Here is a 14,279-nt window from a genome sequence, read left to right on the forward strand (position 1 = left end):
TATTTTAAAAAGCAGCTCGGGATCCCCTGATCTTCCCGCTACGGTCACGTAAGTGGAGAATTCTGCACGGCTGCCGACGACAGCGCGATGAGGGGCTCGTCGTGAGCGTGTCTGGACTGGAACGAGGAACCGCCAACCCTGACCAACTCCGTCCACTGGCTCCTAACTGTCACCGTTAATTCAGACCCGCTAACTTCACAAAGCAAGGGGGAAAAGGCACTTTCAGCTGTATCCCTATTAATCACAGAATAAGAAGAATTTTGTTTCACTATTAAGATATCCTCACCTGGTCGCTTCATCTAGGAGAAGAATTTTGGGATTCTGAGGAAGAAAAAAAAATGAAGAAGAAAATAAAAAATGATTTTATTAGAAAAACAAACTCTTCAGCAATAAAAATAAATGAAGTACTGATACATGTTACAACGTGAATAAACTTCAGAAACATTTTATTAAGTAAAAGAGGCCAGATACAAAAGACCATGTGTCTGATTCCATTTATTGAAATGCCCAAAAATGGTCAATCTTTTAGAGACTGGGGTGGCCTGGGCCTGGGGAGGGAACAGGAAATGACCACATGAGGGACCCTGGGCAGTGACGGAAACGTTCTAAAATTGCACTGTAAGGTGGACATACAACTATAAACTTACTAAATGTCACTTAGAAGTACATGTAGAATGGGGAAATTTTTGGTATATAAATCATACCTCAATAAATCTATTTTCAAAAATGGCATGTGAACAGATGTTAAAACAGCTTAGTAAATAAGTAATTATTCAAGACTAGCCAGAAGTAGCAGCTAAGTACAGTAGGGGAAAGACAGAGATTGAGATGGGGGGATTTTCTTGTCTGTTTTTTGTTTAGTGATTAAGGTGGTAAATGCACAACAATGTGATTATACCAAATACCACTGATTGTACACTTTGGGTGAACTGTATGCTTTATTAATATGTATCAATGAAACTGATTTGTTTTTTTAAAAAACAACACACATAAGCCTATGAAAAGCAATATAACGAAGGGGAAGGCTACAATTTCCTAATAAATAGAATGTCTATGACATAGCTAACATGGCTTTCCCTTCCTCCCAGGAGTCTTCTGTAAGTACTGAAGGTGTGTACCATGAAGCTAGCAGGTACTTATGTCTTATATAATTATGCAAATTAGTATGCTTGATAGTTTGCGTTAATAATCACTATTTCAAAGGTCTACATGTTAAACTTTTTTTCCTCTAACAGTCCTAATACCATGCTGAGCCTTCAAGAAATACTTGTCAAATTTGGACACCATTCCCTGATTACAACTGAAACTGCCAACCATGTATCCAACCTCCCCTTTCACCAAAAAAAAAAATTTTAAAAAAAGGAAGAAGAAAAGAAAGACAAAGTAAATAAAAAATTACATTAGTGATTAAGAACATACAGAAAACCCAGACACGCTGCTCCAGCTTACCTTCAGGAGTGCACGGGCAATTGCAATCCGCTGTTTCTGTCCACCTGACAAAGATGGGATTTTAAAATGCTGCACATGTAAGACTGGTTTTCTTTGAAACTGAACACATGTACATTAACGTTACAACATGTTACTATCGGGCAAAAATACAATCAAAGCAAAATATGAACAGTAGCACACAGTGACATATTAATAATCTTTCATTAAGGGTAAAAAAAGTAAGTATACTAAATGAAAGAAACTAGACAAAAAGTACTACATAGTATTTGACTCCATCTATACAAAATACAAATACAAATAAATTGGAAAGATGGAAACAGAACAGCAGCTCTGTACGGCAGGGGAAGCACTGAGAGACTGAGAGGTGATTTTTAAGGGGTTAGAACTTTTTGGGGGTTTTGTTTACTATTATTATTATTGGAATAATGAAAATGTTCTAATAGTGATTGAAGTGATGACCACCTGCTTTCCACATGGGACATTCTGGGTTCGGTTCTTGGTGCCCCCTAATAACAAAAAAAACAACAACAACAAGCAAAACAAACCAACTCGGGGAGCTGATGTGGCCCAGTGGTTGAGCACCAGCTTCCCACACATGAGGTCCCAAGTTCAAGCCCCAGCCCCAGTACCTTAAAAAATATGTGTGTTTATTAAAAAGTATATATATAGCTCCCATTGATCGCAAAATAAATAATTCTATAGCAAAAATTCACTGCAGAATTCCTATGTACCAGGCATTTTGCAAATGCATTACATATATGATTGCACTTAATCCTTACAACAAATCCTAAGAAATAGATCCTATTATTATTCCCATTTTACAGATGAAAAATTGAGGGGCAAAGTAACTACTCCAAGGTCTCACACAGTTAAGTTGGTAAGGAGCACAGCCAAGACTTAACCCAGGCTGCATGGGTTCAAATCTTTTAACTACTGCACTATGCCTCCTGGCAGCTGGGAAACCAGAGGGGAGCACAGGCGTCCACGCAGCTGGGATTTTCAGTTCCGCTGCTCTGCCTCACAGCGCCCTGTCTTCACACCTTCCACTGTTGTTTGACTTTCTTTCCCCTGCCCTAGAGAATACTGTGCAGAAAAGTAGCAGGCACACCCAGCAGAGTGTGGTCTGCAGAAAGTGGAAATCAGCAATAAAGCAAGCTACTCTAATCCTTAAGCTTTTTACTCAAATTCTACTAAAAGCAAGGGAACTAAGGAAACTGAGGGTTGGGAGTGGGGGGAAGGTAAAAGTTAGAGGTAAGCACAAGTACCTGGTAATTCCCCTTCCTCGCAGCACCTTTCCCCTGTCGTCCGGGTGACACCGTGCCTAAATGCCCTCCCTGTGAAGTCTCAGAACCCAGCTCACATCGTCAGAAAACCCAGCTCCTTTTGTGAATTTTATTAGCTGAACACAGTAACAGCGACTCCTGCATTTTGTTATTTCATCTGCGAGGGCATCATTTACTGAAATGCTGTCCTCAGGCAAACCAGTGCGCAGCGGGCACGCAGGGGAAGCCACTTTGCCTGAACCTCTTTGGTTGGGGTCTGTCTGAGTGGCCAGAGCAGCCAGCGGACAAGGTGGGGGAAGCTCTGAGAATTGCCGGGACTCTACTGCTCCAGAGCATCCTTCCTCCCAGAAGGTGAGGGGCGAGGGACATCTCGGGTAAGTTCACGGTGAGATGGAGCTCAAGGAGCTCAAGGATCTTGCTAGACGGAAGACATGAGGAAGGTAAGGTGCTAATGGAACAGCCGCCAGAGGTTGCCATGCAATCCCGCAGCTTCCTGATGCTCAGTAACTTCACCATGAGCAGCCTACTCCATCTTTCCAACTGGTTTTCTGACCAAGGCCAAGTTCCAGCAATACAGCGGCAGTTAACTTTCACACAGTAGCTTGTCACTCTACTTTGGGAGCTTCTGATTTCTATCAAAAACATATAAATGTCTTTTCACATACTCCCTATAGTTTAAAAAAACACATACACATTTCTGATTTAAATTTTCTGTGATCCATCTTCAAGCAAACAATCGAAAGTTAGGAAGGACTATTGCTCAAGGGCATCTGGTCTACCTGCCAGCCATCACTAACGCAGAGGCATCCAGCTTCTGCTCAGATACTTCCCACGCAGGGAGCTCATTATCTCGGGAGAAAACACATTTCGATATTGGTAACGAAATACTTACTTTTAAATGAAAATCTATTTCCCTTTAAGTTCTTTTCACTGACCCCACTTCTGCTCTCTAAAGTAATACAAAGTAAGTTTGCCTTCTCCCTCCTGGAAATATGGCACCCACATGAGATACGCTACACTAGGTGTGGTCTGAACATCACAGCAACGACCGCCTTTGCCTCCTGCTTGAGAGCGCCTCTGCTGGTCTGGCGCAGGGTGGCAAATTGAGGCCTACCGGCCAAATCTGGACCATGGCTTGCTTTTTCACGGTCTTCAGGCTAAGAATGTTTTTTACATTTTTAAAGGGTTGTGATAAAAAATAGAATACGTGAAACACACCATATGTGGCTCACAAAACCCAAAATACTATCTAGCCCTTTAGAGAAGACATGTGTGACACCTGCTCTGGTATGAAGTACAAACTGGGGAGCAAGGAAAGCTTTCAGTTTCAGTTTCGCTCCTCGCTGGCAGTCACTGCCTCCAGGGGCTAATGAAAGTCATCTTTGCCATCTGTCTTATCTTCTCCAGTTCCCAAGGATCTTGGTTGCTAACGATGTCTTTTCTCAGATGAGGAAAAGGCTGTGTGTGGCTGAGCACCACACGGTGAGGATGTGGGGGGACACATCTGGGGCAGAAAGTGAAAGAAACTGGGGTCGAGGGAGTTGACCACCTACAAAAGAGATGCTAGAAAGACGAAGCTAGTTTCATAAACTCCGAGCACGAAGGTGTTAGAAAACAACACTGTAACACGGCAATGTGTGCAGAGCTCTTCGGGTCAGACGGTTTGCTACGAAGCAGGAACAGAAGCATACCTGAAAGGAGAACACCCTTTTCTCCAACCACGGTGCTGAATCCCTGGGGGAAGTTTCTGATGAAAGCAGCTGCGTTCGCCACGTCGGCCACTTTCTCCACCTGCTCGGCCGTCACCAGGGCAGGGTCGTCCGCGCCATAAGCGATGTTCTCAGCAATTGAGCAGGAAAACAAAATTGGTTCCTGTAGGTTGGAAAGAAAAACACTGTTTATGGCAAATTTCAGAGCAGTCTTCAGACATAACGAATGAAAAAACAGCAGAGCTTAATATAGTACTTAGGTCTAAGAAACCAGTAAGTCGTTCTCTAAGCATACAGACTGTTTTCTTGGTTCTGCTACTGAGTCTGAGCAGGCTTTTAAACAAGTTCATTTTTTTTTGCCACCTTGATTTCGACACCACTGCAGGAAATGAAATACCATGTTGCAGGCCTGTACAGGGCCTGCATAGAGGAGGCCGTTCTTAGATGCAAGCCCCCTTCCTTTGGGCACTGGAGACCCCAAGACGGGCTGCACTTGCCAGCTGCCTGCTTCCCATTAAGGACTGTGATGATTAGTCTATTGTGTCAACTCAGCCAGGTAACTGTACCCAGTTGTTCGGTCATGCAAGCACAGGGCTAGCTGTACTACAAGGGCATTTATGGACTTTAGTCACCATTGACTAAAGTCATAGATACCTGGGTTTGTTTTTTTTTTCCCTAAGATTCATTTTTTATTTATTTCTCTCCCCTTCCCCACCCCACCCCCAATTGTCTGCTCTCTGTGTCCATTCGCTGTGTGTTCTTCTGTGTCTGCTTGTATTCTTGTCAGCAGCACAGGGAATCTGTGTCTCTTTTTGTTGTGTCATCCTGCTGCATCAGCTCTCCGTGTGTGTGGCCCGCAGGCCGCATTTTATTTTTTGCGCTGGGCGGCTCTCCTTACAGGGCGCACTCCTTGCACGCGGGGCTCTCCTACGCGGGTGACACCCTGCATGGCACTCCTTGCGCGCATCAGCACTGCGCATGGGCCAGCTCATCACACGGGTCAAGGAGGCCCAGGGTTTGAACCTTGGACCTCCCATGTGGTAGGTGGATGCTCTATCTGTTGAGCCAAATCTGCTTCCCAGATAGCTGGCTATAATTACCTCAATTAGGGAGATTGCCATCAGCAATGAGTAACACTTAACCCAATCGGTTGAATGCCTTAAAAGAGAAAGTGATTTCCAGCATCAAGTGAGAATTTCCCAGCTTGTCTTTGAACAGCCAACGTCTCCTAGAACTTGTCAAGAACCTTCACTGGACTTTCATCAGAGCCCCTGGTTGCAGCAGCTGCCTGCGGAATCTGGACTTGTGCATCCCCACGGCTGCGTGAGAGACTCTTATAAAATTGCTCGCTGTTGACAGATGTCTCTTGTTGATTCTGTTTCCCTAGGGACCTTGACCAATACAAGGACCAAGCGCAATCCATCGCCATCCATTCCTTTCTCAATTAGCAGAAATCACGACTTGGATAAACCCCTCTGGCTATCAATCTGCCGCTGCGCAAAGCTGTCCATTCCTTCTTTTTTAAAGGAGGTACTGGGGATTGAACCCAGGACCTCGTACATGGGAAGCCGGCGCTCAACCACTGAGCCACTTGGCTTCCCTGAGTTTTTTTTTTTTTTTTCCCCTTATCGTTTGTCCTTGTTTGTTCAGGAGGCCCCAGGAACCAAACCTGGGATGTCCTGCGTGGGAGGCGGGTGCTCAAACACCTAAGCCACACCTGCTCCCCTCCATCACTTTTTGAAATACACAAAACTGACAGGAACATGACATTTTGACAGAACCCATCTGAACATTCCTGAAAATCGAACAATTAAACCTCCAGTGCTTCAGTCAGTTGAAGTACAGAGGTCTTTAGGAAGCAGCACTATTTGCAATCCTAAACAACTTGTCACATGAAATTAGCTCAATAGATCTGGAAAACTTCCATTCTGTCTCTTGAGAGGTTCAAGATGGGGGAAAAATGACAAAAGCAACTTAAAAGGAGTGTGTCCTGCAGCCGGTCACGCTCTTTTTACCTGACTCACGGTCCCGATCTTGGATCGCAGCCAGACTGGGTTTAGCTGACGGATGTCACAACCATCCAGACTGACAGTTCCTTGTAGAAAGGAAAGGAAAGGGTCAGTGAACTTTACAGAGTTAATGACTAACACAAACAGATAAAGAGACAAATTCTGGACTCAGGTTTGTAGATATCAAAATACTCAAATTCTATAAACAGAATCTTATATATCTACTTAAAAAAAACATATTCCGTGGAATTACAGAAACTTCCTGGATTAGCTAAACCTAATCGCCCCTGACGTGGCTGCACGACAACCTTTATAGTGGTTCACCCAACAAGTTCATCTTCCTGGACCACAGAGTGCAGAGAACTTGTAGCTAGATTTACTTAGGATTCCACCAATAAGCAGCACTTGTGCAAAGTTTTGATTTAGAAGAGCAGGACGTGGGAGAGGGACAAGCCACGAAGTAGTTTGGCACGAATACTGCTACAGGTCTGAGCCCTCAGCAGGGCTAGTGACTCCCTTGAAAGTCTATTTCTATAGTTGAGTTTTGGGACGTGTCCTGAAAGTTCCACCTAAAATCTACTTTATAAGTAGATTTTTGAGTTCCTCATGACTCCATAAAATATCCCTTTCTGGGGAATCTTTATCTACAACTAAGAATCCAATTGATGCAGCAGCAGAATTGCAAAGAGTTATTAGACTTGCTAACTCTGTGGCCTGAGCTAACGGAATTCCATCTACGCACCGAGCGCGTTCAGCCAGTGTTTGGTGGTGACAACGAGAAACGCCACGTTGCTCTTAAAAATGCTCTAGCCCGGTTAAAATAATGAAAATAATTAGTAAATAATAATAATAGAATAGAAAAAGCCCTTTAGGAAGATCTCTGGCGGCTCAAATGGGCCTCCACGGAGCAGTGCGGCAGCCGTAGCCGCGAGTGCTTCACCCGCAGCCTGGGACGGGTGGGCCGCCTGCTGCAGCCTGCCGCAGCCTGCCTGGAGGAGGCAGCGCGGGCCAGAGGGCGCCCTGCGCTGGGGTGGGGCCACCGCGGGCCCCCTGCCCCAGAAGGAACTGCTGCCCAGGAAGGCCCCGGCGCCCCTCCTCCCCGCCACGGGCGGTGCTTACCGGACACGGGGTCGTACAGCCGGAGGAGCAGCGAGACCACGGTGGACTTGCCCGAGCCGCTGGGGCCCACGAGCGCCGTGACGGAGCCCGCGGGGATGCGGAGGCTCAGGTCCTGGAGCACCTGCGCCTCCGGGCGGGCGGGGTAGGCGAAGCGCACGTGCCTGAACTCCAGGGTGCCCTGGAAGGCCTCTTCCCGCGGCATGGCCCCCTCTGCAAGGCAGGGCGGGCGGTCAGGCCCCGCGCGGCCACCGCCCTGGGCGCCAGGCCTGCCTCGGGGCTTCCTGCGCGGTGCCGACATCGCCACCCGGGGGCGAGGGCCACCCCGAAGCCCCCGTCCACTGAAGCCGAAGGCCCTGGAGCCCCAGTCCACTGAGGCCAAAGCCCCCGGACCACCCCAAAGCCCCTGTCCACTGAGGCCAAAGCCCCCGGACCACCCCAAAGCCCCTGTCCACTGAGGCCAAAGCCCCCGGACCACCCCGAAGCCCCTGTCCACTGAGGCCGAAGCCCCTGGATGACCCCAAAGCCCCCGGACCACCCCGAAGCCCCCGTCCACTGAGGCCGAAGCCCCTGGATGACCCCAAAGCCCCCGGAGCGCCCGGTCCACCGAGGCCACGAGAGACTGAGCACAGGCCGACACGCCCACCAGCAGGGGGGTTCCAGCCGCCGCTAGGCGGGCTCCCAGCCCAGGCCCGCTCCCAGGCCACGCTGCCTCTGCGGGGGCCCCTGGCTGCAGGGGTGTCTTGGCACCCACCCCGCACCCACCCGTGTTTTGAGAGGACAGAGGTGCCAAGAACCACAGGGCCTCGGGGCACCTGCTCGGCTAACCGGCTGTCTCCAGGGGGGGGGGGCTCCTGCGGCTCCCCTTACCGGAGACCCCTGGGAGTTTACCTACAGACCTGGGGGCTGGCGAGGGGTCGGGCTGCTACCTGTCAGGGCTCGTGGCCCAGGCCCCCACTCCCAGGAGGAGAGGGCTCTGGCTAACTAGTGCCAGCGTCCTGCGAGCCACCCGAAAGGCCACGGCCCGACGGCTTCCACAGATGGACCCCTCCTCCTCGCCTCCCCCCCACCTGCCAAATCGCAAAAGCGCTCAAGAAGAGAGACCGGGTGGATTAGTCCTTCCTAGCCTCAACCCCGAGAGGCACACGCCTCTATCCTGCTTTCAAGGCCGCGGCTCCTCTGCGAAGGGGTCGGCCCCCCCTTTCCAGGCACATCCCAGAAATGAAGTGAAGCGGGTCCTTTTCCTGCCACTCGGCCGCCGGCGAGCCCAGCCCTCGAGTGCCAGGCCTGTCCGGCCCGCGCTAGATGCCTGCGTTGCAGGCCCAGGCTACTGCGATAACGCACATCACAGAGACGGTCTTCCCCTACCACGGAGGCAGAAGTAACCGAACAGGTGGACTGAAAGCTAATGCACTGACGGGAATAAAGCACAGGGTATGGCTCATTCTTTGGCGGCAAAGAAAGGAAAATAGGACAGATAATTCTTTTTAAAAGGGAGGAAAAAACTCCAACTTTTTTAGAAAAGTACAGATGCTGGGGACCAAACTGACAATGACAGGAAAGAAACGGAAGTGTTACCCACTGCAAATGGAGGTGCGGCTCTCGGGATGCTAAACATCCTTGTTTTGGCGCCTTCTGCCTGGTAGGATAGGTGGTTGGTTTAATTTTCCAAAGCCGCATTTGTGTAATTCCAGCAAAGAACAAACCTCTGACTACTGTGAATGATGATGCCACAGACGCTGGTGTGCAGGCACCTGCTTGAGATCCTCCCGTCACTTTTGTTGGGCATTCACCTAGGAGTTTAATTGCTGGGTCATGTGGGAATTCTGTACTTAGCTTTTTGAGAAAGTACCATATTGCTTTCCACAGTGGTTGTACCGTTTCACATTCCCACCAACAATATATTAGAATTCCATTTTCTCTGCATCCAGACCAACACTTACTTTCCATTTTTAAAAATAAGAGCCATCCTCGTGAATGAGAAGTGGTATCTTCTCGTGGTTTCCATTTGCATTTCCCCAGGACTAATGATGTTGGGCATCTTGTCATGTGCTTATTGACTGTTTATATGTATAGCCTCTTTGGAAAAATATCTGTTCAGTCATTTGCCCATTTTTAAAGTACGTTGTCTTTCTGTTGTGGAGTTGTAGGCTTTCTTTATAGATTCTGGATAGTAAGCCCTTATCAGATTTATGGTTTGCAACTATTTTCATCCATCCTGTAGCTGGTCTTTTTGCTTTCTTGGTGATGGTCTCAGATGCACGGAAGTTTCTGATTTTGATGAAGATGAATTTCTGTGGTTTCTTCTGTGCTCATGCTTTTTGTGTCATATCTAAGAATCCATTGTCAAATCTCAGGTCATGGAGACTTGCCATTGTAAATGGAATTGTTTTCTTAATTTCATTTTCAGATTGCTCATTGCTAGTGGATAGACAAAATTGATTTTTGTCCGTTTAATTTTTTACCCTGACACTTTGCTTAAATAGTTTACTAGTTCTATATGAAAGATAATGTCATTCACAAATAGTTTTACTTCATCCTTTCCAATCTGGATGTCTTTTATTTCTTTTACTCATCTAACTGCTCTGGCTAGAAGAACTTCTATTACAATATTTAATAGCAGTGGTAAAAGTGAGTACTTAGTCTTGTTCTTGATCTTAGGGGGAAAGTTTCAGTCTTTTACCATAGCTATGGGTTTTTCATACTTGGCTTTTATCATGCTTAGAATGTTCCCTTTTAATCCTAGTTCTACAGAATGTTTTTCTCAAGAAAGGTGCTGAATTTTTTCAAATGCCTTTTTAGCATTGTGATGGTTAGGCTATTGTGTCAACTTGGCCAGGTATTCGTGCCCAGTTGTTTGGTCAAGCAAGCACTGGGCTAACTGTAATACAAAGGCACTGATGGACTTTAGTCACCATTGACTTCACTGCAGTGGTGAATCATAGATAGCTGGTTACAGTTACATCAATCAGGGAGACTGTCATCAGCAAGAGTGACGCTTAACCCAATCAGCTGAATGCCTTAAAAGGGAAAGTGATTCCAGCATTCACAGGGAATTTCTTAGCTCATCTTTGGACAGCCAGCATATCCCAGAACTCAAGAACCTTCACTGGACTTTCATTGCAGCCTGCCTGTGGAACGTGGACTTGTGCATCCCCATGGCTGCATGAGAGATTCATAAAATCACATACTATTGACGAATATCTCTTGTTGATTCTGTTTCCCTAGAAAACCCTGACTAATACAGCTTCTATGGAAGTCACATTTTTTCCCCTTTGTTCTATTTATTTGGTATATTACATTGATTTTTTCCCTACCTTTTATTCATTTAGTTTTATCTTTTTTTAAATTAACTTTTTTTTTTAAGATAGATGACACAAAATGATTGACTTTTGTAGTTAAACCACCCTTGTATTCCTGGAATAAATCCTTTTTTTTTTTTTTTTTTTTTAAAGATTTATTTATTTATTTAATTTCCCCCCCTCCCCTGGTTGTCTGTTCTTGGTGTCTATTTGCTGCATCTTGTTTCTTTGTCCGCTTCTGTTGTCGTCAGCGGCATGGGAAGTGTGGGCAGCGCCATTCCTGGGCAGGCTGCTTTTTCTTTACACGCTGGGCGGCTTTCCTCACGGGCGCACTCCTTGCGCGTGGGGCTCCCCCACGCGGGGGACACCCTTGCGTGGCAAGGCACTCCTTGCGCGCATCAGCACTGCGCATGGCCAGCTCCACACGGGTCAAGGAGGCCCGGGGTTTGAACCGCGGACCTCCCATATGGTAGACGGACGCCCTAACCACTGGGCCAAAGTCCGTTTCCCCATGGAATAAATCCTTTTAATATGCTATTGGGATAAGTCCAATAAACCAGAGGGTAGGAGTTCCAAGTCTGTTGAGGCTCAGGGCCTGGTTATCACATGGACAGTCCGGAGATTCAGGTCTCCTGAGTATATACCAACCCCAGTGCCAACCACAGGTCCAGTAAGCTTACAGGGAGGTGAAGAAGGTCAGCCACCACACCAGGGAGCCAAGAGAGCCTACAGCTGCGAGCAGGAGAATTTCCTCCATCAGCCATGTGGGATCTAAGCTCCCTCTCAATATAGAGGTGGAGTGGACATCACCATCCCAGGGTCCACAGGATGGAGGAATAGAGTATGGACTAGAGTGGACTTACTGGTATTCTACTATGGAACTATTGTGATTAGTAATGGAAGAAAATGTGGCATTGGTGTGGAGAAAGTGGCCATGGTGGCTGCTGGGGGTAGGGAGTGGGAGAAAGAGATGTGATGTGGGGGCATTTTCAGGACTTGGAATTGTCCTGGGTGGTACTGCAGGGACAGATGCTGGACATTTTATGTTCTGTCATGGCCCACTGAGTGGACTGGGGGAGAGTGTAAACTACAATGTAAACCATTATCCATGAGGTGCAGCAGTGCTCCAAAATGTATTCACCAAATGCAATGAAAGTCCCATGATGATGAAAGAAGTTGTTGATATGGGAGGAGTAGGGTGAGGAGGGTGGGGGGTTTATGGGGACCTCATATTTTTTGAATGTAACATTTAAAAAAAGATAAAGAGAAAAAAATGCTGTTGGATTCATTCTGTTAGTATTTCATTAAAGATCTGTATTCATATGGGAATTGGGCTGCACTTTTTTTTCTCGTGATGTCTTAAGCTTAGTATGTGGGTAATGCTGGCCTCAGAATGAATCAGGAAGTGCTTCTTCCTCTTGAATTCTTTGTAAGAGTTTGAGAATGTATGAATTCTTTAAATGTTTGGAAGAATTAACCAGTGATGCTACCTGGTCCTGAACTTTTATTTGGTGAAAGGCTTTGATTATTGATTCAATTTCTGTACTTGTTATGGGTCTGTTGAGGTTTTCTGTATATTCTTGAGTTAATTTAGGTCATTTGTGTGTTTCTAGGAATTTTTCCACTTCACCTAGGTATAAATAAAATATAATACTTATCCCAAAGTTTTTCATAGTATTTGCTTATACTCCTTCTGATTTCTGTAAGGTCTGTAGTGATGTCACCATTTTCGTTTTTCATTTATCTGCATCTTATAACGTTCACAGCATCATTATTCACAATAGTCAAAAGGCAGAAACAACCCAAGCATCCATCAACAAGGAACGGATACGGGAACAGAGGTGGCTCAGAAGGGTGAGCGCCTGCTTCCCACATGGGAGGTCCAGGGTTTGGTCCCTGGTGCCTCCTAAAACAAAAACAAACAAACCAAAAAAACACCAGCACAGGGGCGCCAATACGGCTCAGTGGTGGAGCGCCAGTTCCCCATGCACGAGGTCTCAGGTTCAATCCCTGGGACTGGTACCTCAAAAAAAAATTTAAGAAACAAAAAACAAGTAATGGACAGACAAAATGTGGTACGTGCATACAATGGAATATTATTCAGTCATTAGAAAGAACGAGGTTCTGAGACACACTAAACACAGATGAACCTTGAAAACATCATGCTTAGGGAAAAAAGCGAGCCACAGAAGGGCAGACACTGTACGACACCACGTACATGTTACAAGGCATGTAGCAGCAGGAAATTTGTGGAAACGACAGGGCAGAGGTGACCAGGGCTGGGGACAGGGGAGGAGGGGGTCTCTGCTCGGCGGGTGGAGAATGTTCATAAATGGGAATCCACGGCCGGGAACTCACCGTTAAACGGAAGCACGGGCTTCCTCTCCATGAGCTCCCAGAGGCGTCCTCCAGCACCCAGGCCTTTCATCAGCTCGGAATAGAAAGAGCTCAGACCTGGGGGGAAAGCGAAACCAAGAGGTGGACCCCAGGAGGCCGGGACACGGCCGTCTGCCACCCCGTTCCTCTGGGGACAGTAACGAGGACTTGCAGTTACTACACAGTCTGTACCTTTCAAGAGGACTGCGGCAGCCTCTAGGAAGTCGTATTCAAAATTCTCTGTCTCAACCACTGCTTTCCTTGGGATTCAACTCCTTCAATTTCACTGATTTCTAATAAAGAGTTGATTTTTGTCCAAGGAATTTACAAATGCATATAGAGTCGCAATAATCGACCACTAATGAAAATTTCAGTGCAACAGAGAAAGTCTACCTAGTCAAAAACGTAACAGTAAGTAAAATATAATGTTTAACTGAAAGTTAAGAAGAATAAAAAATACCCCAATATTCTTTTAGAGACAAATCCCCTAAATCCAAGCTCCCCTTCGGGCACTCAGCGAATACTCCTTTTACAGAGGCTAAACACTGAAAAGGAACTTGGTAATGCTAGCCATCCCAGTAATCTCTCCTTACACCTTTTAACTATGATTTAATTTATGATTAAAACCAACTCTGAGTAAATGGTCTACGTCCAGGTAAAAGAGCATATACTTGTTGCATTTTCCTTCAGTAAGGAAGCTAAAAGAATGCAATTCAGGGAAGCGGATATGGCCCAATGGATAGGGCATCCGCCTACCACATGGGAGGTCCAAGGTTCAAACCCCGAGCCTCCTGACCTGTGTGGAGCAGGCCCATGTGCAGTGCTGATGCGTGCAAGGAGTGCCGTGCCACGCAGGGGTGTCCCCCGTGTAGGGGAGCCCCACGTGCAAGGAGTGCACCTGTAAGGAGAGCTGCCCCGGACAAAAAAAGCACAGCCTGCCCAGAAATGGCGCCGCACACACGGAGAGCTAACGCAGCAGGATGACGCAACAAAAAGAGACACAGATTCCTGGTGCTGCTGATAAGAATACAAGTG

At 46.7% G+C, this 14,279-nt stretch overlaps 1 protein-coding gene across 2 annotated transcripts in view; it reads right to left on the reverse strand.

The window, feature by feature from the left end:
• Positions 1–14,279, reverse strand: part of ABCB10 (ATP binding cassette subfamily B member 10) — a 39,075-nt gene that overhangs the window by 1,856 nt on the left and 22,940 nt on the right. For both annotated transcript variants that reach the window (XM_058289712.1, XM_071212552.1), the window contains exons 7-12: positions 13,227–13,322; positions 7,570–7,779; positions 6,457–6,536; positions 4,424–4,604; positions 1,450–1,493; positions 287–321 (exon numbers count right to left, since the gene is read on the reverse strand). In XM_058289712.1, coding sequence (XP_058145695.1) covers positions 287–321; positions 1,450–1,493; positions 4,424–4,604; positions 6,457–6,536; positions 7,570–7,779; positions 13,227–13,322 — 646 coding nt within the window. The remainder of the gene's footprint in view (positions 1–286; positions 322–1,449; positions 1,494–4,423; positions 4,605–6,456; positions 6,537–7,569; positions 7,780–13,226; positions 13,323–14,279) is intronic.

The sequence above is a fragment of the Dasypus novemcinctus genome, chromosome 28 (assembly GCF_030445035.2).
Source record: "Dasypus novemcinctus isolate mDasNov1 chromosome 28, mDasNov1.1.hap2, whole genome shotgun sequence".
NCBI classification, from domain to species: domain Eukaryota; kingdom Metazoa; phylum Chordata; class Mammalia; order Cingulata; family Dasypodidae; genus Dasypus; species Dasypus novemcinctus.